Source organism: Nerophis ophidion, linkage group LG04 (genome assembly GCF_033978795.1).
Source record: "Nerophis ophidion isolate RoL-2023_Sa linkage group LG04, RoL_Noph_v1.0, whole genome shotgun sequence".
NCBI classification, from domain to species: Eukaryota; Metazoa; Chordata; class Actinopteri; order Syngnathiformes; family Syngnathidae; genus Nerophis; species Nerophis ophidion.
The window spans coordinates 25,605,784-25,629,651 of record NC_084614.1 but is presented as its reverse complement, the minus strand read 5'-3'; the positions used below and the strand labels follow the sequence as shown (position 1 = coordinate 25,629,651).

The 23,868-nt window shown below is 39.0% G+C and overlaps 2 protein-coding genes across 5 annotated transcripts; one reads left to right on the top strand and one right to left on the bottom strand.

The window, feature by feature from the left end:
* The first annotated feature begins 4,253 nt into the window (after positions 1-4,253).
* On the top strand, positions 4,254-18,904 carry slc25a15b (solute carrier family 25 member 15b). 4 transcript variants are annotated; one of them, XM_061897640.1, is made up of 8 exons: positions 4,254-4,766; positions 10,750-10,897; positions 11,575-11,670; positions 14,163-14,421; positions 14,487-14,624; positions 15,192-15,367; positions 15,440-15,598; positions 18,074-18,904. In XM_061897640.1, exons 3-8 carry the CDS (start codon positions 11,616-11,618, stop codon positions 18,190-18,192), a joined length of 906 nt encoding a protein of 301 aa, XP_061753624.1. In that variant the 5' UTR covers positions 4,254-4,766; positions 10,750-10,897; positions 11,575-11,615; the 3' UTR covers positions 18,193-18,904. The 4 variants fall into 4 exon arrangements, with proteins under 4 accessions (XP_061753624.1, XP_061753625.1, XP_061753626.1 ...); XM_061897639.1 differs by having other exon boundaries at positions 4,255-4,766; positions 10,750-10,895; positions 11,572-11,670; XM_061897641.1 differs by lacking the exon at positions 10,750-10,897 and having other exon boundaries at positions 11,572-11,670.
* On the bottom strand, positions 18,784-23,868 carry tm4sf21a (transmembrane 4 L six family member 21a). The gene is made up of 4 exons (XM_061897644.1): positions 23,488-23,868; positions 21,900-21,965; positions 21,502-21,635; positions 18,784-19,324 (listed from the first exon to the last, which is right to left on the bottom strand). The coding sequence occupies exons 1-4, from the start codon at positions 23,755-23,757 to the stop codon at positions 19,135-19,137; spliced, it is 660 nt and encodes a 219-aa protein (XP_061753628.1). The 5' UTR covers positions 23,758-23,868; the 3' UTR covers positions 18,784-19,134.

Here is a 23,868-nt window from a genome sequence, read left to right as displayed (position 1 = left end):
ATGACACTAGGATGAGACAATCAGAGATTACAAAGAGAAACATAGCCAGGACTTGTGATCTCGCCAGAAAGATGTCCAGGCATCGAGTAATTGTCTCTGGCCCCCTGCCCTGCGAGAGGCAATGATGAGAGGTATAGCAGATTAGTCTCGCTTAATAAGTGGCTGGCTAGCTTCTGTAGACATCAGGGACTAACGTATATTGATAATTGGCACTCCTTCTGGGGCAAACCTGGCTTGCTGATGAGAGACGGCTTTCACCCTAACCGGGAAGGCGCTATCATGTCTAGAGAATACATTTCTCGTTGAGTCACATTTGACTAACTGCACTAGAGCAAGCCCGGTCACAGGCAATTACAGAGCCTGCTAGTCTGGGTGAAGAGTCAGTTAAATTAGAACTAGCCAGCGCCAGGCTGGATAATCCTTGTACACATAGAAATTTTCTTAGAATTATACACAACTCACATAATGTTTTTCCTGCTATGACTGTGCCAGAGTTGGACATGCGTTCTACTGAGGTGACAAATTATGATGTGTTCAGTTTATCGCAGCACCAAGCAAACAATCTGAAAATACCCATCATATCAATTCCTAGATATGGTCGTAATTATTTTAAGTGCACTACGAATAATAAACGCAACATTATTAATATTGATATTACGGATAATTTGATCAAAAACTCCTTAAAAAAGCCCACTACCTATAATATGGGATTTTTAAACATAAGATCATTGTCTCCCAAAATGTTATTAGTTAATGAGGTCATTAGAGACAACAATCTTAACGTCATCGGTCTCAGCGAAACCTTCCTTAAACCAGACGACTTTTTTGCAGTAAATGAGGCTTCTCCTCCTAACTATACAAATATACAACGAAAACTTTAATCTTAGACCTAACCTAAATAATAAATATAAATCGTTTGAGGTGCTCACTATGAGGTCTGTCACACCGCTGCCTCTATACCTGGCTGTTATCTACTGCCCCCCCAGGACCCTATTCAGACTTTTATCAGTGAATTTTCAGAGTTCGTTGCTGATTTAGTGACGCACGCCGATTATATAATTATAACGAGGGACTTTAATATCCATATGAATACCCCATCGGACCCACCGTGCGTGGCGCTCCAGACTATAATTGATAGCTGTGGTCTTACACAAATAATAAATGAACCCACACATCGCAACGGTAATACCATAGACCTAGTGCTTGTCAGAGGTATCACCGTTTCCAAAGTTATGATACTCCCATATACTAAATTATTTTCCGATCATTACCCTATACAATTCGAAGTTCAGACTCATGTTCGGCAAGCTAATACTAATAATAACTGCTATAGCAGCCGCAACATTAATGCTGCCACAACGACGACTCTTGCTGGCCTACTGCCCTCAGTAATGGCACCATTCCCAAAGTATGTGGGCTCTATTGATAACCTCACTAACAATTTTAACTACGCCCTGCGCGAAACCATTGATAGTAGATCGGAATCAGAATCAGACATACTTTATTAATCCCCGAGGGGAAATTTAAATTTTCAGCACAATCCCATTCAAGATCCGACAAACATTACAGGAAGACAGAACAGGATCGCTTACGGGTCTGCCAACTTCCGGCCCCCTTACAGAAAGGTGAGATACAGGTAAACAAATAAAATTAAAAAATTGGTCTAAGGGAAAGAAAACAACTCACAGCCATAGTACACATCCCTCTTACAAGATCAAAAATAAAAGAAAACATTGGACATTAGAGACATTTAAAGAGCAGAGCTGATCCAGACTGTTGTAAACACAAAGTTCAAAAGCCAGCATCTGTTATGGTATGGGGGTGCATTAGGGCTCAAGGCATAGGTAACTTACACATCTGTGAAGGCACCATTAATGCTGAAAGGTACATACAGGTATTGGAACAACATATGCTGCCATCTAAGCGCCACCTTTTTCGCCGCTGTCGTAAAAGAAAAGTGCTGGTACTTTCCTGGCCCGCCTGCAGTCCAGACCTGTCTCCCACCGAAAATGTGTGGCGCATTATGAAGCGTAAAATACGACAGCGGAGACCCCGAATTGTTGAACAACTGAAGCTCTACATAAAACAAAAATGGGAAAGATTTCCACTTTCAAAGCTTCAACAATTAGATTCCTCAGTTCCCAAATGTTTATTGAGTGTTGTTAAAAGAAAAGGTCATGTAACACAGTGGTGAACATGCCCTTTCCCAACTACTTTGGCACATGTTGCAGCCATGAAATTCTAAGTTAATTATTATTTACAAAAAAAAAAAAGTTTATGAGTTTGAACGTCAAAAATCTTGTCTTTGTAGTGCATTCAACTGACTATGGGTTGAAAATGATTTGCAAATCATCGTATTCCGTTAATACTTACATCTAACACAATTTTCCAACTCAAATGGAAACAAGGTTTGTACATTAACATTGATTTTATACATGTGGGACCATACAAATGCAGTTAAATGTTGCTTTGATGTAGCAAGCTACTTTTGCGTCCCCTGTCACTTAGTTAACTGAAAGTAACTTGTTGAGAGGACATGTTCCAAGTTGCTTGCCCATTACTGGTTTCAACCAAGTAAATGAAACCATAGACAGATAAATACAAGTGCTGTGGTCACATCATTAAAAAAATCAATCAGTCTGCAGGACATCAGTGTTTTTGTGATACGACACCTGAACATTGACCCCGGCAACACTGATTTGTTTGTGTCATTGTCCCACTCTTGAACACACAGTGCTGTGCTTGCACATTTTGTTTCGAAATATTTGAATAATGCTCCTTCAATTTCATTTGTTCACAGATTGTACACATGCACTAGTTTTAGTCCAATGTAAAACTGTATTAAATGTTTTTGTTTGTTTAATAATGCACACTAGTCCCTAGTTATAAACAACCCGAAACGTCAACTTATGACTCATCACGTGACATTTTGATCACCAGGAAAGATGACGTCACCTACCTAGGTTCCATCCTGGAGGCTAATCTTTCCTGTGATAAAATGGCAATCAAGGCAATCAAAAAGGTCAACCAACGAACAAGATTTCTCTACAGAATCTCCTCTCTGGTCAACAAAAGCACCATGAAGATTCTAGCGGGAACTCTCATTCAACCCTTTTTCGATCACGCATGCACCTCCTGTTACCCCGGCACCTCCAAAACCCTCAAATCTAGACTCCAAACATCCCAGAACAAGCTAGTCCGATTACTTCTTGACCTCCACCCCAGATCACACCTCACTCCTACCCACTTCTCCAAAGTGGGCTGGCTCAGAGTGGAGGACCGAGTAAAACAACTTGCACTGAGCTTAGTCTATAAAATTGGCTACACCTCCCTGATACTTAAGTACATGTCAAACTACTTCCATAATTTAAATGACCACCGTAACCACAACACCAGGGGGATCTCCACAAACCATGTTAAACCCAGATTCCGATCAAACAAAGGTCTTAACTCATTCTCCTTCTATGCCACATCAATATGGAATGCACTCCCAACACAAGTGCACTAAAAGACCACCTCCAGGCAACTTAAACCCTAGACTGACACCCTCCTCCCCTCACCACATCCCACATCCCCGGATTGTAATTAATCAAATGTAAACAATCATATGTATATACTTTTTCTCATGCTTTTTAAGCTCACTATGTTCACTGCTTGCTGTACATATCCTACAAAGTCAGACCTACACTGTTTCAATGTCCATTACTCAGATGATATATTTGTTGACTGCGATGAGGTGGCGATTTGTCCAGGATGTACCCCGTCTTCCGCCCAATTGTAGCTGAGATAGACACCAGCGCCCCCCGCAATCACAAAGGGAATAAGCGGTAGAAAATGGATGGATGGATGGAATATAATTGTTGGTGACCGAAGTGCTCATATCAACCAAACCAAACCCCACTGCGCCAACCCCCTCCACATCCCACCCTCCGGATTTTAAATTATGTAAATAATTCAATGTATATACTCTGATGATTAACTTGTGTGATGACTGTATTATGCTAATAGTATATATTTATACCATGAATTGATTAACGTGGACCCTGACTTAAACAAGTTGAAAAACTTATTTGGGTGTTACCATTTAGTGTTCAATTGTACGGAACATGTACTGTACTGTGTAATCTTCTAATAAAAGTCTCAATCAATCAATCAATCAATCAATCAATCAATCAAACTCACTAAAATGAGGTTTGACAAAAAAAACACCAGCAGGGGGAGCTAAAGCACTGTGAGCCCAACTGCAAACAGTTCAGACTGCGAACCGGAAGCTGCCGTGTTCACAAAGTAAAGGAAAAGTAAGACCACTTATACTGTTGTACTTTTCGGAATGTAGTTACAAATATTTGTTTGTCATTTACTTCTAAATTGATTTAAGTTTCAGTGTTGCACATTCAAACAGCATGTTGCGGCCAAATAAGAACAAAGAAGAAACTATTTCGGTCCGTGGAAAATGGAGCAGAGTGGGAACTCTTGAGAGCTTTTCCTCGCTGATGTGTCGCAACATCACTTCCAGTAGTCCCGTTGTATTATTCTCCTCTTGGTCTGCGCCTCTATCCATCTTCCAAGCATTGGTTTGAAGACGGCACACTAATGCGAGAGGCGGAGATGATGTTACAAAAGAGATAAGAGTTGAGACAATCATGTGTGGACGGCTGGCATACGTTAGCATGATCAGTACTGTTAGCTGTGGCTAGCACGTCACCGGCGTCATTACACCACTGAGGTCACTTTGGCGTGAAAGTGCCGGCCGCCTCCTCTTAGAGGTACGTTATTCAATTCTTTTATTTGATGTACTGCCATACATGTCTTTTTTCTGATTTAATCGAGTGTGTATGGACAGAAAAACGTCGTCTTTTATCCGTGTTTGGCTTAGTAATGATTGTCGGAATGCAGGTGTGCTGCTAGCAAAAGTGTTTTTTTACGTAGTTATTTAAGAAATGTAATTCCAAATAGTACACTTAATTACTTAAATATGTGTACTAAGAGCACATTTATTTTCCCCCCTATCAGGCCGATTTAACCATCTCTTTAATATGGCCCTAACGGTATGCTAACTTTTGTTTACACATAAATGTAATGTAAATACACTGGAAACCTCGGATTCAGGAGAAGCAGTTATGCTTTAGCAGGCCGCGAATTATAACTTTTTAAGGTCAAGGTTATATATATATATATATATATATATATATATATATATATATATATATATATATATATATATACATAGGGTTACGCGTACCCCTGGGGGTACTTGAAGATATGCCAATGGGTACGTGAGATTTTTTAAAAATATTCTAAAAATAGCAACAATTCAAAAATCCTTTATAAATATATTTATTGAATACTATTTCAACAAAATATGAATGTAAGTTCATAAACCGTGAAAAGAAATGCAACAATGCAATATTCAGTGTTGACAGCCAGATTTTTTGTGGACATGTTCCATAAATATTGATGTTAAAGATTTCTTTTTTTGTGAAGAAATGTTTAGAATTAAAGTTGATGAATCCAGATGGATCTCTAATACCATCCCCGAAGAGGGCACTTTAAATTGATGATTACTTCTATGTGTAGAAATCTTTATTTATGATTAAATCACTTGTTTATTTTTCAACAAGTTTTTAGTTATTTTTACATCTTTTTTTCCAAATAGTTCAAGAAAGACCACTAAAAATGGGCAATATTTTGCACTGTTATACAATTTAATAAATCAGAAACTGATGACTTAGTGTTGTATTTTACTTCTTTATCTCTTTTTTTCAACGAAAAATGCTTTCTCTGATTAGGGGGTACTTGAATTAAAAAAAAATTAACAGGGGGTACATAACTGAAAAAAGGTTGAGAACCACTGCATTATAGGGATGTAACGATGTGAACATTTATCACGGTTATTGTGACCAACATTGTCATGTTATTATTATCGCGGTAATTTTAAATGTGCTCAAAATTTTCAAAAACTACTAATACTGAAATTCTATTAACCTTTTTTTAAACACACATTCAAAATGTATATATTTAACTCAAGTAGAAAGCTCAATGTCCATATGAAAGCAACACACGCATTATAAGCAAAGTAATATGGCAGAAATAAAATAATACTATCCATCCATCCATTTTCTACCGCTTATTCCCTTTTGGGGTCGCGGGGGGCGCTGGCGCCTATCTCAGCTACAATCGGGCGGAATGCGGGGTACACCCTGGACAAGTCGCCACCTCATCGCAGGGCCAACACAGATAGACAGACAACTTTCACACTCACATTCACACGCTAGGGCCAATTTAGTGTTGCCAATCAACCTATCCCCAGGTGCATGTCTTTGGAAGTGGGAGGAAGCCGGAGTACCCGGAGGGAACCCACGCATTCACGGGGAGAACATGCAAACTCCACACAGAAAGATCCCGAGCCTGGATTTGAACCCAGGACTGCAGGAACTATAAATAAATGAAAATAAATGTGAAAAATTTTCAAGATGGCATCTTGAGGATATAAGCCCTAAATGCACTTTTTGTCCATATAGATAAAAATAGTGTTAATACATGAGGTCAAATCCTATATGTAGGACTGTATGATTATGGACAAAATAATAATAAAGATTATTTTTCTCAATATTGAAATCACGATTATTAATCATGACTATTCACAATGTTTGGTAAAGCAGTGTTGGGATGTGAATGTGACCGCATCATGTAATTTGTAATATCTAATAAAAATGCTGTACATTCTGGGTCTATATACTTAAAGACACATTTGTGTTTTTGTTCATTACTAGTATCAGCGTGTCAGATTTGTAATTACATGATGCCTTTATCTCTAGTTTTACAGTTTCATAGAGAGAGGTATTTTTTAAGTTACGTACATTAACATGTACTTATGTGTGTCATGTGCACGCTGTATCAAGACAGATCAATTGAGAGTTTGAGTAGAAATATGTCATATAGGAATTAACTATACGCCGTAAAACATTAACAAAATGCTATGTCACATGAATTGTTTTTAAAGTAATTACTTTGTGGAATGAAAAACACGAGTAATGTAAAAAAAAAACATGGCGTTTACTTTTTGATATCAATAACCCCCCGCGACCCTGAAGGGAATAAGCGGTAGAAAATGGGTGGATGGTATATAAAACACAAAGCAGTTTGGCTAATGAAAATAAAGTCAAATAAACAAACTTTGTTCTTCAACAACAACCATGTACTTCAGTGCAACAGTTTGGCCAGCAAAAATAAAAAAGAGTGATACCTCACATCTAACACACAATGTTTGTGCCTCCCGGACAACACAACCAGCGTTCAATTCGATGAAATGACTCAACATTTCAGTTAGTATTGATGTTATTGGAACACTAACAAAGTTAGCAGTTAAATAAAGGATGAGTGAACATCCCAGTAAACAAATTACAAACTTTTTAAACAAGTTGTGACAACGTTCCCGACACATCCCCTTATGCATGCTAACTCTCAGTCCAAGCAGCTGATGGATTGATGCTAGCTGCACATTCAAAATGAAAGAGCAACATCAAATATTGTTCTCCTTGGGCTCGTAATCACATGCTGAGACTCCGCAGAAGTAGAGGCGATTGAAACGAAGCGGCTCCGTTCGCTCAGAGGTAACAATTTCGAAACAAATTCAATGGAGTTGCCGCCATGTTTCCCGAGCCCAACAGCTCAAGTGCGCATGCGCAGACTCTGCGGCGCTTCAGTATTCAGGAAGTAAGCAGTTGCCTAAAATGCATTACCCCACAAATCTTTCATCCTCTCTCAAATTAATGGGGAAATTGTCGCTTTCTCGGTCCGAATCGCTGTAGCTGCTGGTGGCCATGATTGTAAACAATGTGAGGGTGTGAGGAGCTCCACAACCGGTGACGTTACGCACACATCGTCTGCTACTTCCGGTACAGGCAAAGCTTTTTTATTAGCGACCAAAAGTTGTGAACTTTATCGTCGATGTTCTCTACTAAATTCTTTCAGCAAAAATATGGCAATATCGCGAAAAGATCAAGTATGACACATAGAATGGACCTGCTATCCCCTTTTAAATAAGAAAATCTCATTTCAGTAGGCCTTTAAACGGCGTTAATAACCGTCTGGAATTTTACCACTGTCTGTCATTATACTGTTTATCGGTAAATCCCTACTCCTTTAACAAGTAAAAAGTCAAGGGCGGTCACGGTATGTTGTTGCCATAAATGTTGGTGTATTTTTAGGACATTACAGCAAATAACAAGGGCGGTCGTGGCAAATGCCGCTGTTAAATTTGAGCCCTGTTTTTCTCTTGGAACTGTGGACAAGCTCTATATTTTCGGCAGGGTCCTTGAGGGTGCATGGGAGTTTGCCCAACCATTTTAAATGTGCTTTGTGGACTTGGAGAAGGCATTCGACCGTGTCCCCCGGGAAGTCCTGTGGGGAGTGCTCAGAGCGTATGGGGTATTGGACTGTCTGATTGTGGCAGTCCGTTCCCTGTATGAACAATGTCAGAGCTTAGTCTGCATTGCAGGCTGTAAGTCGGACCCGTTTCCAGTGAGGGTTGGACTCCGCCAATGCTGCCCTTTGTCACCGATTCTGTTCATAACTTTTATGGACAGAACTTTTAGGCGCAGTCAAGGTGTTGAAGGGATCTGGTTTGGTGGCTAAATGATTAGGTCTCTGCTTTTGTGATTGATGTTGTCCTTTTGGCTTCATCTGGCCAGGATCTTCAGCTCTCACTGGATTTGTTCACAGCGGAGTCTTTTTCACGAGGGAGGGAAGAGTGAATCGTGAGATGGACAGGCGGATCGGTGCGGCGTCTTCAGTAATGCGGACGCTGTATCGATCCGTTGTGGTGAAGAAGGAGCTGAGCCTGAAGACAAAACTCTCAATTTACCGGTCGATCTACATTCCCATCCTCACCTATGGTCATGAGCTTTGGGTTATAACCGAAAGGACAAGATCATGGGTACAAGTGGCCGAAGTGAGTTTCCTCTGTCGGATGGCGGGGCTCTCCCTTAGAGATAGGGTGAGAAGTTCTGCCATCCGGAAGGAGCTCAAAGTAAAGCCGCTGCTCCTCTACATCGAGAGGAACCAGATGAGGTGATTTAGGCAACTGGTCAGGATGCCACCCAAACGCCTCCCTAAGGAAGGTGTTTAGGGCACATCCAACCGGAAGGAGGCCACAGGGAAGACCCAGGACACGTTGGGAAGACTATATCTCCCGGCTGGCCTGGGAACGCCTCGGGATCCCCCGGGAGGAGCTGTACGAAGTGGCTGGGGAGAGGAACGTCTGGGCTTCCCTGCTTGGGCTGCTGCCCCCTCGAGTCGACCTCGGATAAGCGAAAAAAGATGGATGGATGGACACTGGTCAAAGTGAACAACTGGATTTAATTTACAAAATAAGTATTTTTCATTAGCTTTTTAGTGTAATTTTTTACTATCCATTTTCTAACGCTTATATCCTTTGGGTTGCGGGGGGCGCTGGTGCCTATCTCAGCTATGATTTTCTGTAATTTCTTTATATTTATCATGTTGTTTTATTTGTTTTTAAATCACAAATTAATGTGAAAAGCAGATATTTATACTAAGGATTGCCCGATACGGTCCTATTTCAGCAAAAAAAGGATGCCCAAATATTGGATTATATCGGCTTGCATGTAAAATGTCCTGCAGTGTGTACACTTATGTACAAAGCTGGACAGGCCGTTAAGATCTAGTTGTCTTCCAATAAACACACACAGTTGATCTTGTATTTTAGTCAAATCCTCTACATGGCAGGTTATAGGCTAGTAGGAGCTAGCAGCTACACAACAGATAAGCAAACAAGATAGGCATACATAATTAGTGTCCTTACAATAGTGCAGTCCAAAACACCAGGATTTTCAATATGAACAAGTATAGAATAATGATAGAAGCATATTAGAAATTATACAGTAACAAAAGTCATCATTTAACTTACTGCATCATGAGCTTAACCCCATGAATTATTGTGGCCGACAAATGTCACCAAAAACTATTATTACCCCACCTTAACTTAAAGACAGCACGTTTACGAGTGTCTGTATCAAGTCTATCATAAGGTTGATTATAAATAGGTCAGTGTTCTACATACCTACCATTGTTTTCGGTTTGACTAATTTCAATTGATAAAACCTTGTCTTAGGTTACATACTACAAAAAAAACAGGAGTATGCACCATGATATATGCTCAATGCTCCATTATTGCTTTCATATCTTCTAAATTAAGTACCAAAAATTCCGGACTGCTACTTATTTCCTATAGTTTGAACCCTGCGGCTTATAAAACGGTGCGGCTAATTAATTGATTTTTTATGTTATGTTTAACAGATAGGTGTACTTATACACAAGCAGAGACACTGAAAAGGTGTGTTATTGTTTGTGCTATGGTGCCCTCTTTTAGGCGAGTTCGCTTGCTGTAGGTGCTGCGGGGTGAACGTCTACAGTATTTCCTTCTGTTTAGTCCTTTGAACCGGAAGTATTAGGGCCGTTCCGCCATTTAGTCATTCATAGCGTCGCTACTCTTATGGATTTCCATTCATCACTCCAAGAAACGTTTGTAAGTTTTACAATATATGTAAAGCTATTCATACTTAATAAACCGTCTCATGTGAGATGTCTATACAAGTGTTTTCATGCAAATTTGTACGTACTATCGTAATGTAATCAAGCTAGCGTTGTTATCCTAAGTTAACACGTTTACGAGTGTCTGTATCAGTCTTAATACCTTACAATGGCCTTTTCTCTGTATTGTTTCAGTTTCACAAATTCCTCCAGTAAATTCAACAAAACGTCACCTTGGAGTTTAGCTGATTGGAGAGCTAGCTTCTGCAGCTAGTGGGTCCATGACAAAGACTTTCATTTTGTTTGATCAGCCTTACAGGCACTGTTTGTAAACAATTAAGGTAAGTATAGAAACATTTACAAAATCTTTCTGTGTAAATAACTAATTTCACAATGTATCTGCGACTTATAGTCCGGTGCGTCTAGTATATGGAAAACACACTAATTTAGTATGTGGCGCTCAAATACCGGTGCGCTTTATAGTCCGGAAAGTACGGTATTTATTTTTGATTATTTTGTTGCATGATTAAAAAGTTATAAAGTTTAGACAATATGCAATTGTTTGCAAATCTTTTGTTTTGTCAACATTTAAATAACATACATAGCGCAATATTTATTCTGCCTACCTGTGTTTGCTCTGTGATGAGGTGGCCATCCATTTCCTACTGCTTGTCCCTCTTAGGGTTGCGGGGGGGTTTTGAACCTATCCCAGCTGCGCTCCGGCGGAAAGCAGGGTACACCTTGGACAAGTCACCACGTCACAGGGCCATTGGAGTATTATTTGTATAACTGCATGTTAAATTCTATCTATCTCCGTTAGCCAGAAACCCAAAACCATTCATTCCAATGAGTGGATGTGTTTTTATTGATGACAACATTGTACCCAAGCTTTATAGATGAGAACACATTTTAAAATCTGTAAGGAGAGTGCTTGATGTTTACTCTGTTGTGATGAATTGGTGTGTTAAAAGTAACATTGACTTAACTTTTAAGAAATATCTTTTATGTCTTTGACAGGTGCCTGACAGAAAGAGAAAACTCTTCTGACAATCTGGGTCAGTATGGCCCCGCATCCGGTGGTCCAAGCCATCATTGACCTCTCTGCCGGAGCAATAGGTACCCATGCTGGCAGAATCACACAATACAGGATCTATTTTGTGTTTAGGGAGTCTCTTAAAGGTTGAATGTTAGCAAATATTGATTCTACTTATAAAGTGGAGCGCAAATGGCCATATACATCTGTCTTGGTTTTCTGGCTCATTTGCTTCTCCTTTCCACTGAGCATTCTCCTCAGTGAATTGGCCTTCCCTTGGTTGTACACTTAAGCGACAATAGTAGTGAGACACACACCTTCACCACCACAACTATATTGAAAATCCTCCCAAGAAGAGTGGACTCTTAATTAGGGATGTTCCAAACAACATTTTTGCCTCCGATCTGATCAAATTTCGAGTCCTGATGCGATACTTTGACAAGGCAAGGCGAGTTTATTTACAGAGCACGATTCTTACTCAAGGCAGTCTAAGAATTGTGTTCAAAGAGGTTTACAGAAAATTACAAAAAAGCAAAAATAATCATATTTCAAATTTAAAATCATAAAACAAAAACACCATGAACAATCATAACTCAAATTTAAATCAGAGTGTAGACACAATACTTTCAGTTGCACAATTAAAAAATGTCTTTAAGCCTGGATTTAAACATTGCCAACATTAAGGCCCATCTGCCTGACAAAAAATATAGAAGTGAAAATGTTTTATAGCAAGTGACTATAGTAAACACAATAACACATATTTAAAAATCATATTTTTTTCAAATGTAGAATTGTCTAGTATTGTTATGAGTCAGATGAATTGCAGGACAGGGAGATGACCAGGAGTGCTGAAACAAGCCTGCTCGTTAGCATAGTTAGCATCATCTAGCTTGCTTACTTGTCGCCTGTGTTCTCTCTGCGAGCCCGAATGGTGTCGATTTTCTACTTTGCTGCTAATCATATTTTGATGATTCCAATCACAACACTGTTAGTTTCAAACCAGTTGTAGTTGTAGATCAATTATTAGTTGCCAGCGATACGATATATTTTTCACGTGACTGATGTAAACAGAGGACACAACAACGGAAGTATATTACCGAGGGGGCGTGGCGACGGGATAGAGTTGCCAAATGGGAAACGTTATCTAAATTGTTTGCATGCATGTTATAGAATTTGACATTATGATAATAATGTTCGTAAATGTTCTAATTAAAAAAACTAATTATGTGGTACATTACATGGGACATGTACCGTAAGTGTCAAAAAGATAGCCAAAAGAGGTTGGTAGATGAGAATAAATGTAAAGGTAAAATAAAGTGTACAAATGCACCCATTGCAGGAAATGTTGTCTTGATTTTCAAATTTTTCTTTTATGGGTTAGTTGGCAGCAATTTGTGCTGATAGAAATTTTGTGCCAAACAACATCAGGGGATTTTGCCACACTTTTATCACGTGTGTCTGATGCTGCAGAGAATCATCATTTGCATTTCAAAATATCGGAAATCTCCTGGGAAAATTGGTAAAAGCGCTGCAGTGGAAAAAAAAAAAAAAGGGCAACCCTTCAGATGCAGTGCATTTGGGCTGGTGCTTGAGCAGTGTTTAAAATGATTTACTTGACTAATATTTTCTATTTTGAATACTGGTATCATATGTATGTGTATATTGTATCTGCTGATGTAGTTCTGTTGTATTAAAATGGCAAATAACGACAAAAAGATGCCGATATCAACATACCTCAAAATGCGAAATATCGGCACCAAAAATGGCCCCGGCCGATATTCAGTCGATTTCTAGTGTGTGGTTGCTTAGTCATTCCTTTTCGTCTAGTCCTTAAGAGGTAATAAAGAAATTATTTTCTGCCATTGTGTTGAAGATTAGTATCTTAGAAGCGATTTTGCAATGTGCTTTTATGACGTGTTTTTTGCAGCTTGCTCTCAAATTGGAGCCGGTATTTTAGCAAGACATGCCCCCTCCTGGAATTAATGCAACTTGTGTGTAATCTGCAAATGTAATTGTCTCCCTGAGCACGCATTCCTTTTGAAATAATCTTTCATGGGAGCACTTTCTCTAGCCATGTAAACGCTGGGATACCGCTGTGGTAAAGATTGAGTGAGCTCCAAAACTCATCAGCTTGTTGCCGATCAGTTAAAAAAGGCTAATATCAGCCCCCGATCTTGATCATGGGATCGCTAATCCAATAGTGTAAAGTCCTGCGCACAAAAGCTGAAAAGCTGTGTACAATGTTTCCTATACAAATTATGTGATCAACAAAACACACCGTTCACCTGAATAAATGGGGTTCATTCATTTTGTACAGAGAGGTTTAGTCAGAATTATTTGCGCAGTTTAATAACTAAAACCCCATATCAAATAAATTTACATTTTCTTTTTATGCATCACAATTACGGTGGCAACTAACAATTATTTTGATAGTCGATTAGTCAACGGTTATCTTAACGATTAGTTGACTAGTCGAATAATAAAGCTTACAAATATAATATAATTGTCGACTAACTGTTGCAGCCCTAATACCAATACTTTTGTCCACATATTTGTTTTCACACTTTTTTCCAAGGTGGGGCTGCGTGTGTCTTCAGTGGTCAACCTCTGGACACAGCCAAGGTGAAGATGCAGACCTTCCCCACACTCTACCGGGGTTTCATCCACTGCATCACGTCGACCTACAAGCTCGTTGGCGTACGTGGCCTTTACCAGGGAACATCGCCGGCTCTGATGGCCAACATTGCAGAGAACTCCGTGCTCTTCATGAGCTACGGCTTCTGCCAGCAGGTCATCCGCTTTGCAGCGGGTTTGCACAGTGACGCCGTGCTGAGGTAGGATGATGAAACGCAGTGAAGGCGTTGAGGATCTCTTAGCTGGTTGTTTCTCTGCTTGGTAGCGATGTGCAGAAAGCGTGTGCTGGCTCAGTGGCGTCCATTTTCTCTTCGCTGGTTCTCTGCCCCACGGAGCTGGTCAAGTGTCGGCTACAGGCCATGTATGAGATGGAGCTCTCAGGCAAGATAGCAAGGAGCCAGAAGTAGGTGGACTTCAAGTTTTGACCGTATGCAATGTTAGGAATATTGGTATTTGATTCTCTATTTTTCTCTGTTAGCCTATTGGGCATGTCCTGTATGTTATTGTCATTGTTATAAAAACTGGCTGAATGAGAAAATACCAGACTGACCCCACTACAGTATGAGATAGCTCCACTAATATTTGTTTGACTAGCAATTCAACAAACAAACCAACAGGTAGCACCAAAGGACTTCTGAGTCGTTTGGTGCCAGGGCTGAGTGAGTCAGAGCTTTTCTTCCGGTCACTCTCACACACCAATGCACTGGAAAGAGCATCAGTTCGCTCTGCTGGTTTCTGCAAAGAAGTGCAACCCTTTAGCTTTGATCACCCCAAAACTTAGTTGATTAGACAACAAATGAATTTTTTCATTTATTTTACACATCTTTATTATTCAAATACAAACACTAGATTGACAAAAGTATTTAGTTTTTCAACACAATTTGCAAAGGTTTATGTCCAAAAACCGTATTTCTTGTTGATTGTCTTGTTCGGCTGATCCGTACGTAGCTTGTGTGCCCTCTCTCTGAAGCTCGGTGTGGTCGGTGATAAAGTCCATCATGAAGAATGAGGGGCCGCAAGGCTTCTTTCAGGGCCTGACCACAACCATCGCCAGAGAGGTCCCCGGTTACTTCTGCTTCTTTGGTGCCTACGAGCTCAGCCGCAGCGCCTTTGCCGACTACATGAAGTGTGACAAAGACGACATAGGTGAAGGATAATCATGAAAGCCCAATTGCGGGCTGTTCCATGTTTCTGTGTCTTACTGTGCATGTTGTGTAGGCGTGGCTCCAATTGTATTCAGCGGTGGTTTGGGAGGGGCATGTCTTTGGCTGGTGGTCTACCCGATGGACTGTGTCAAGTCTCGCATCCAGGTCATGTCAATGACGGGTAAACAGAGTGGATTTTTCAAAACCTTTATGACCATCGCACGGACTGAAGGTACAGTATCTGACGATCTTGACCGCAGTTTTGTGGTCTGATGCAGTGGTCTTTAACTGGTGACTGGCGAATTTTAGGGATGGGCATTAATTCAAAATCTATATTGCGATATACATTGCAGCCTCTTGCAATCATTTTTTTGCATCATATTACAATGTAGCATGTTTATCTGTTACTTGTCCTCTAGTTTTCCAGTATTAATGAAACTTGTAAAAACACATGTCATTTGGCACTATAGAGGCAAGGATTCGTGATTTAGAAGATGCACTGTGAGGTACATTAGCCGACAGCTAGTTGGCGAGGACTCTGCATTAAAGAGGCTTTTGTTTGCTTGTGGCCATTACAGATAGAATGTGTCATCGACATACATTATCATTACATCATTTACAGTATATCGTTTACATTAGGTTAGATTAGATTAGATAGTACTTTATATATTCCTTCAGGAAAATTTAAATTTTCAGCACAATCCCATTCAAGATCAAACAAACATTACAGGGAGACAGAACAGGATCGCTGACGGGTCTGCCGGCTTCCAGCGCTCCTTACTAAAAAGATGAGATACAGGTATAAAAGGGGGGTAATGGGAGAAAAAAATAGAAGATTAAAATAAAATGAGGTAAAATAAAAATAAATAAATAAATAAAATCATCACATCACGCAACCTCAACAAATGAGAGTGGGGTGCAAAAGTTGTTTCTTTAAAATCAACCAATTAAAGGCTCAGTTTTTACAGTTCGTTTATTCAGCGTGTGAATATGAGTTGGGAAATTGTGTTAGATGTAAATATAAACAGAATACAATGACTTGCAAATCCTTTTCAACCCATATTCAGTTGAATATGCTACAAAGACAACATATTTGATTTTCAAACTGATAAACATGAGCCAAAGTACTTGGGAAAGGGCATGTTCACCACTGTGTTAAATCACCTTTTCTTTTAACAACACTCAAACGTTTGGAAACTAAGGCAATTAATTGTTGAAGCTTTGAAAGTGGAATTCTTTCCCATTTTTTTTTATGTAGAGCTTCAGTCGTTCAACAGTCTACGCTTTCGTATTTTATGCTTCATAATGCGCCACACATTTTCGATGGGAGACAGGTCTTGACTGCAGGTGGGCCAGGAAAGTACCCACACTTTTTTTACTACGAAACTACGCTGTTGTAACACGTGGCTTAGCATTGTCTTGCTGAAATAAGCAGGGGCGTCTGTGATAATGTTGCTTGGATGACAACATATGTTGCTCCAAAACCTGTATGGACCATTCAGCATTATTGGTGCCTTCACAGATGTGTAACTTACCCATGCCTTGGGCACTAATACACCCCCATACCTTCACAGATGCTGGCTTTTGAACTTTGCGCCCAAAACAATCCGGATGGTTATTTTCCTCTTGGTTCTGGAGGATACCACATCCACAGTTTTTCAAATATAATTTGAAATGTGGACTCGTCAGATCACAGAACACTTTTCCACTTTGCATCAATCCATCTTAGATGAGCTCGGGTCCAGCGAAGCCGGCAGCATTTCTGGGTGTTGTTGATAAATTGCTTTCGCTTTGCACAATAGAGCTTTAAATTGCACTTACAGATGTAGCGACCAACTATAGTTACTGACAGTGGTTTTCTGAAGTGTTCCTGAGCACATGTGGTGATATCCTTTACACACTGGTGTCGGTTTTTGATGCAGTACTGCCTGAGGGATCAAATGTCCGTGATATCAGCTTACGTGCAGCGATTTCTCCAGATTCTTTGAACCTTTTGATGATTTTACGGACAGTAGATGGTAAAATCCCTAAATTCCTTGCAATAGCTTGTTGAGAAATGTTGTTCTAAAACTGTTCGACAATTTGCTTACAAAGTGGTGACCCTCGCCCCATCTTTGTTTGTGAATTACTTAGCATTTCATGGAAACCAATTTTATACCCAATCATGGCACCCACCTGTTCCCAGTTAGCCTGCACACCTTTGGGATGTTCCAAATTAAGTGTTTGATGAGCATTCCTCAACTCTATCACTATTTATTGCCACCTTTCACAACTTCCTTGTCACGTGTTGCTGACATCAAATTCTAAAGTTAATGATTATTTGCAACAAAAAAAATGTTTATCAGTTTGAACATCAAATATGTTGTCTTTGTAGCATATTCAACTGAATATGGGTTGAAAAGGATTTTCAAATCATTGTATTCTGTTTGTACATCTAACACAATTTCCCAACTCATATGGAAACGGGGTTTGTAGTAGTTTACAATATTGATATTTTGGTCCGTTTTTCAAATTCTATGCGATACTGTGTTCTATCAGCTGTAAACTATAGTCTTTAAAATTAGTAGGAAATACATTTTAGAAATATTTCATTGAGACAAATGTGAGTAGTTGCTTGTCATCAAGGGTGTCAGCCCACAGCCAAACCAGTTGAGGACTACAGTTTTAATGCATCAAAGTTCTCTTCAGCTTTCTTTCTGGTTTTTAGGTATGAGAGCACTCTACTCGGGTCTCACCCCCACTATGGTGCGCACCTTTCCTGCTAATGGAGCCCTCTTCCTGGGCTACGAGGCCAGTCGCAAGATCATGATGAAGCAGTTTGAGTGAATGATGCAGACTTTTTCAACAAGCTTTGAAGTGTATTAATTAGCTCATGAAAACTCCCACTGATGTTGAACCATGTGAAGGATCTGCATTTCTTGTTTACATCCTTTCAAAGTATTTTATTTGTTTGAGCTAACACATGGGAGTGCCCTATAGAGATTCTACTGCCAGTACTTGTGAGAGATAGATCATGTGGAATTGTCTGCACTCCATCCTTGCCTACCTCAATACACAAATATTACATAAAGTACAAACACTCCTTTTTAACGCACAAAGATTTTTAAGTATAGGTGCTCACTGTTCTGATACATTTGATCTTTCTCTCTTCACTTGGTTTTAGAAGTAGTGTCATTATTGCACAAACTGATTTCCTAGGGTAATTGATGCCAAGCCAAATCATTTGTCAGCTCTGCTAAAACACTCCAACATAACTCAATTGTTTCCCATCTGTCCATTGTCGTTTCAACACAAAACTTGCCTTTTAAATAGTCTTTTTACCTTTTGTTCCCCTCCGAATATCACTTAGTGTTGTGCTAATTGCTCTCTGAACAGGGTTATTCCACTCTTTTTGCAGGACACAATTCTCAAGTCATATTCATTTTTAACAGATGTTTTATTAACAAAAATGCCAACAGCTGGAAGTATTTGTGTACATTATATATAACAAACTTGATATTGTAGTTAGAAAATTAATAAACTTTTCTCTGTAGAAGCATTACTTTGTGTTTGTTTTAATGCAACTGCTGTCGCGTGCATTCTAATGCAAAACAATGAACAATTGATGGAATAATGTGAATTATACCTATGTTAGTAGGACATTGGTGAAATTAGTGAAGTAGTCATGTGGACCAGCAGAGGGCGTATGGAAGATGCAAACAAAAAGACACTGACATCTGGAATAGTAATCCCCCAGCTAACAAGATTCCAACCTGTCAGCGCAGTCTTCTAGATGATTGTTTTTTTGCTGCAGGTTCCACACAGGCAACCAAAGAGGCCGTTGATCATCTGGATGGCACACAGGACCAGCTGCAGACAGCCACACGCCAGCAGGGTGCCGAAGAGTCCAGTGTTGAACTGCACAATGTTCCTGGGCTCGGTGCACTTCACCCACCAAGTGTCGTCAGTCAGGTAATCACTGAGCACACAAGGGGGTATATTAGCACAGGCCTTCCACATAAATATACAAGCTGCACATATAACTTTTACTGTAATTGATTGGAACATCATGAATAAATATGTTAAGTGTAAACCATTTTTTGTTAGCGCAGTTAGACCGGATGTGACTCGTGTCGCGCTATCATTGTGTAGGCAGGAAGTGGTTGACGGGGGGGGGAAAAAAATGACTGCTCTTGATGGTCGAGGTGTTCGACTTAGAAACGAGCCTGTTGCACACCACAGGAGGAACCTTTAAAGTCGGGTAAAATGTGCCATTCTATTTTTTACAGTGACAGAGCAGGTAGAGGCTAGGAAACCGGTAAAATTTCAAATGAAGTGCCCTGTCATTGTCAGTTGACATTTTACATGCGCTTGTTCACGCAAAATATGCGTGACTTATGTAAAGCACAGGTGCCCCACTCAAAGTCCTTGCAAATAGCCAGTCCTAATCTGATCGCAATGTTTTTTTAAATAATAATTTTAACTAATTTGAATACTGGGGAAACATAACACTTGCTGCCTATCTCAGATTCCTAAAAAAGAAATTCTACCATAAAAAAAAATTACAATTATTTAGAAATTGTAAATTGTGTACATAGGCTACTATTAAGTTAAAGCTCACAATTTTGTATTGTCCATGGGTTCTCACTTAGTCCTGTTATCAGTGGTTCTCAACCTTTTTTCGGTGATGTACCCCCTGTGAAATTTTTGTTAATTCAAGTACCCCCTAATCAGAGCAAAGCATTTTTGGTTGAAAAAAAGAGATGAAGTAAAATACAGCACGATGTCATCAGTTTCGGATTTTCTTGAATTGTATAACAGTGCAAAATATTGCTCATTGTCGTGGTCTTTCTTGAACTATTTGGAAAAAAAGATATAAAAATAACTAAAAACTTGTTGAAAAATAAACAAGGGATTCAATTATAAATAAAGATTTCTACACATAGAAGTAATCATCAACTTAAAGTGCCTTCTTTGGGGATTGTAATAGAGATCTACCTGGATTCATGAACTTAATTCTTGACATTTCTTCACAAAAAAATAAATCTTTAACGTCAATAATTATGGGACATGTCCACAAAAAATTTAGCTGTCAACACTGAATATTGTTGCATTTCTTTTCACAGTTTATGAACTTACATTCATATTTTGTTGAAGTGTTATTAAATGAATGTATTTATAAAGGATTTTTAAATTGTTACTATTTTCAGAATATTTAAAAAAAATCTCACGTACCCTTTGGCATACCTTCAAGTACCCCCAGGGGTGCGCATACCCCCATTTGAGAACCACTGCTCTAAAACACATTGCCTCGTATAAAAATTGTGAAATGGTCCAGAGGAAGTTGGATCATTCAGATCCATGGGAAGATCAACAAGTGCCCATCCATCCATCCATTTTCTACCGCTTATTCCCTTTGGGGTCGCGGGGGGCGCTGTTCCCTTACTCAGCTACAATCGGGTGGAAGGCGGGGTACACCCAGGACAAGTGATCAACAAGTGCAGTTTACTTATTTTTTTCCCCTGTACATTCAATTATATTTTATCATGATGAAGGGTTAAACTCAGTACAGTCCTGTTATCGAAATACCTAATATTGTTATTTAAATGATAAATGATAAATGGGTTGTACTTGTATAGCGCTTTTCTACCTTCAAGGTACTCAAAGCGCTTTGACACTACTTCCACATTTACCCATTCACACACACATTCACACACTGATGGAGGGAGCTGCCATGCAAGGCGCCAACCAGCACCCATCAGGAGCAAGGGTGAAGTGTCTTGCTCAGGACACAACGGACGTGACGAGGTTGGTTCTAGGTGGGATTTGAACCAGTGACCCTCGGGTTGCTTTGTGTCAACATGCCATTAGCATGAAAGTATTGTGGCTATTTTTCATGTATTTGCTAATTCTATGTTAAAAACTCATGTTACCTAAATATGAGTCATCTCTGACTTGGAAAAAATTTTTTTAAATAAATGTGCCTTAGATTTTAAGTATTTCAATATACGTATTATTAGATTTAGAGTTGAAAAAAAAAAGTGTTTAACTGACTTTTGATAGTTACAACAAGCAGATAACAGATTCGTCCCAATATTTAAAAAATGGCTACTGAAAGTATCGCATGATTTCCACACCCTAAAACCAGGATTTTACCTGTCTTTGAAAGGTGTGCTCCATATCAGGAGGACTTTACAAAGGGGACCATTCTTCAAACCGAGCGCGGCCACGCTCAAATTGTACAAGGCCCCGGCCACGCCCACTGCTGCGAATGCAATCGATAAGAACATCTGAGGAGGGTTCAAAGATAAGCAAAGTTCAGGAACATCTTGGTCAAAGTGAACGTGTCTAAGAAGATTGATGACCCAGAAGACGACACTCCCTTAACGGTCCATTTAGTACGCTTAGAACATTCCTCACATATTTTCTTGAAAAGTAGCCTGCATCACGTTACAAATTTGTCACACGGCTAAACAACACAACTTTACACACAAACACATTTTCTATATTTTAATATTTAACTTTTCATTGTGATTTAATTAATTTCCACTTACCCCACAGCGATTCCCACAGCATCCTTGTTTTCCTGTCAGGTGGATGTAAAGTGCAGGCAGCAACACCTGGCACACATCGATATTAAATCAAAAATTTTTTAAATCATGTTTTTTTTCCCCTTGGCCCTGCGATGAGGGCGGCTTGTCCAGGGTGTAACCCACCTTCCGCCCGATTGTAGCTGAGATAGGCAACAGCGCCCCCTGTGACCCAAAAAGGGAATACGTGGTAGAAAATGGATGGATATTTTTTTTACTCTTTGTAACTCAAAAATACTGAATAATAAAACTGCCTTCATGGTATCAAATGATTGAACACTTCAACTCTGAAACCATTATTTTAAATAAGTCTTATTTTGCACAAGAAATACATATGTATATATAGAGTAATGTTAAAATGAGTTATCTTTTGTATTGATTATGAAAGCATGAAAACCAACATTGTTTACTAAAATCTATTAAAATAAAAAAAATACCCTAAAGAAAATGGTATTTTCCCACATTTATAGATGAATTAAATGGATAAGATATATATATATACAGATCATTAAAATATATATCGACTGTCAGAAAAGTATTAATTTAACAATGTCAATATGTTCCGAAATAAATATATTCACTGTTCAGAGTTAATTCTATTGAAACATGAAAAGTAAAAAGTAAGAAAATAAATCTATAATAGCCTAGAAAAAAAACAGCCCCCAAACCCCATCACCCAATTCCCCAGATTTGTTAAACAAAACGTATTGAATATATAAAAAGTTATGAAAATATATATCAACTGTCGGGAAAGCAATAATTTAACAATGTTAATATGTTTAAGAACACATATGATGTTCAAATATTTTAATGAAATATGAATACTAAGAACACAGGTTTGAATGAAAAAAACTGGGGGAAAAAAGTAGAAACAAACAATAGCCTAATTATTTTATATATTTGTAGCAAAAAAAATGTATTAATTATATACAAAGTGTATAAAGTAAAATATGTTGCAATATATATAAGCAAGTATGGTGTGATATACTGTAATAAGTCAGCTCATATTGACTGTTTAACACTGTCAATATGTTTTAAACTTATAAAAACAGTAAAATAAATAATTTTCAAATACGGTTGACTTGTGAGTGCACAGGCTTGTCATACTAGGACTAGCAAGAACCAAATCCTAACTAAATGTTTTTTCTAAACTTACATTTCAGAAAAGAATAAATAAAAATGTATATATTATAGGCCAAACATTTTTTTATATTCATTTAATACTGCACGTTTTCAAATAATATTCTCTCAACATGTATTTATAGAAAAACACAAGAAGATAGGAAAACATGAATATAAATAATGCATTCTGTTAAAACAAGGTACAGTGAAATGTTAATTTTGCTCTTATATGTGCCTAACTGAGGTAAGCAAAATACAAACAAGGTCAAATACTTTGCCGTTGTGCATATGGGTACGTGAATACCTGTTTCACATGTGGATTTAAGTACATTTCTTGCACATACTAGTAATGTTGACAAAGGAATGCACAAGAGCACGTGGTCGGCCACACCCGCCATAAGACGCCACAGACATGTTGAAAACAACTCACCATGATTCCGCCGCCGACGAGACCTCCCATGTACTTCACCTCCTCAGTAATATGTCCGTCTTTGGCGTACTTGGTGTTGGCATCAGGAAAGAACAACACGATATTACAAATGATGGATATGAGTGCCAACGGGTACAAAGTCACAGCAATGCAACGTGAACACCTTCCAGTGCACATGTTGTCACAGGTATGACAGCAAACATCAACAGGGGGAAAATGAAAAAGAGTTCTTGGTCTTAGTAAAAAAACTCCTTCCTCCGTCTGGCTCATATAGCTACTGACCCTGCAAGGGAACTGTGCTGCCCTTGTCTACCTGCCCTCTGTTGTTAGGGTGTGGGAGGTGGAGTAACAAGCAGATAACGTGGTCAAACAAAAGGTCTG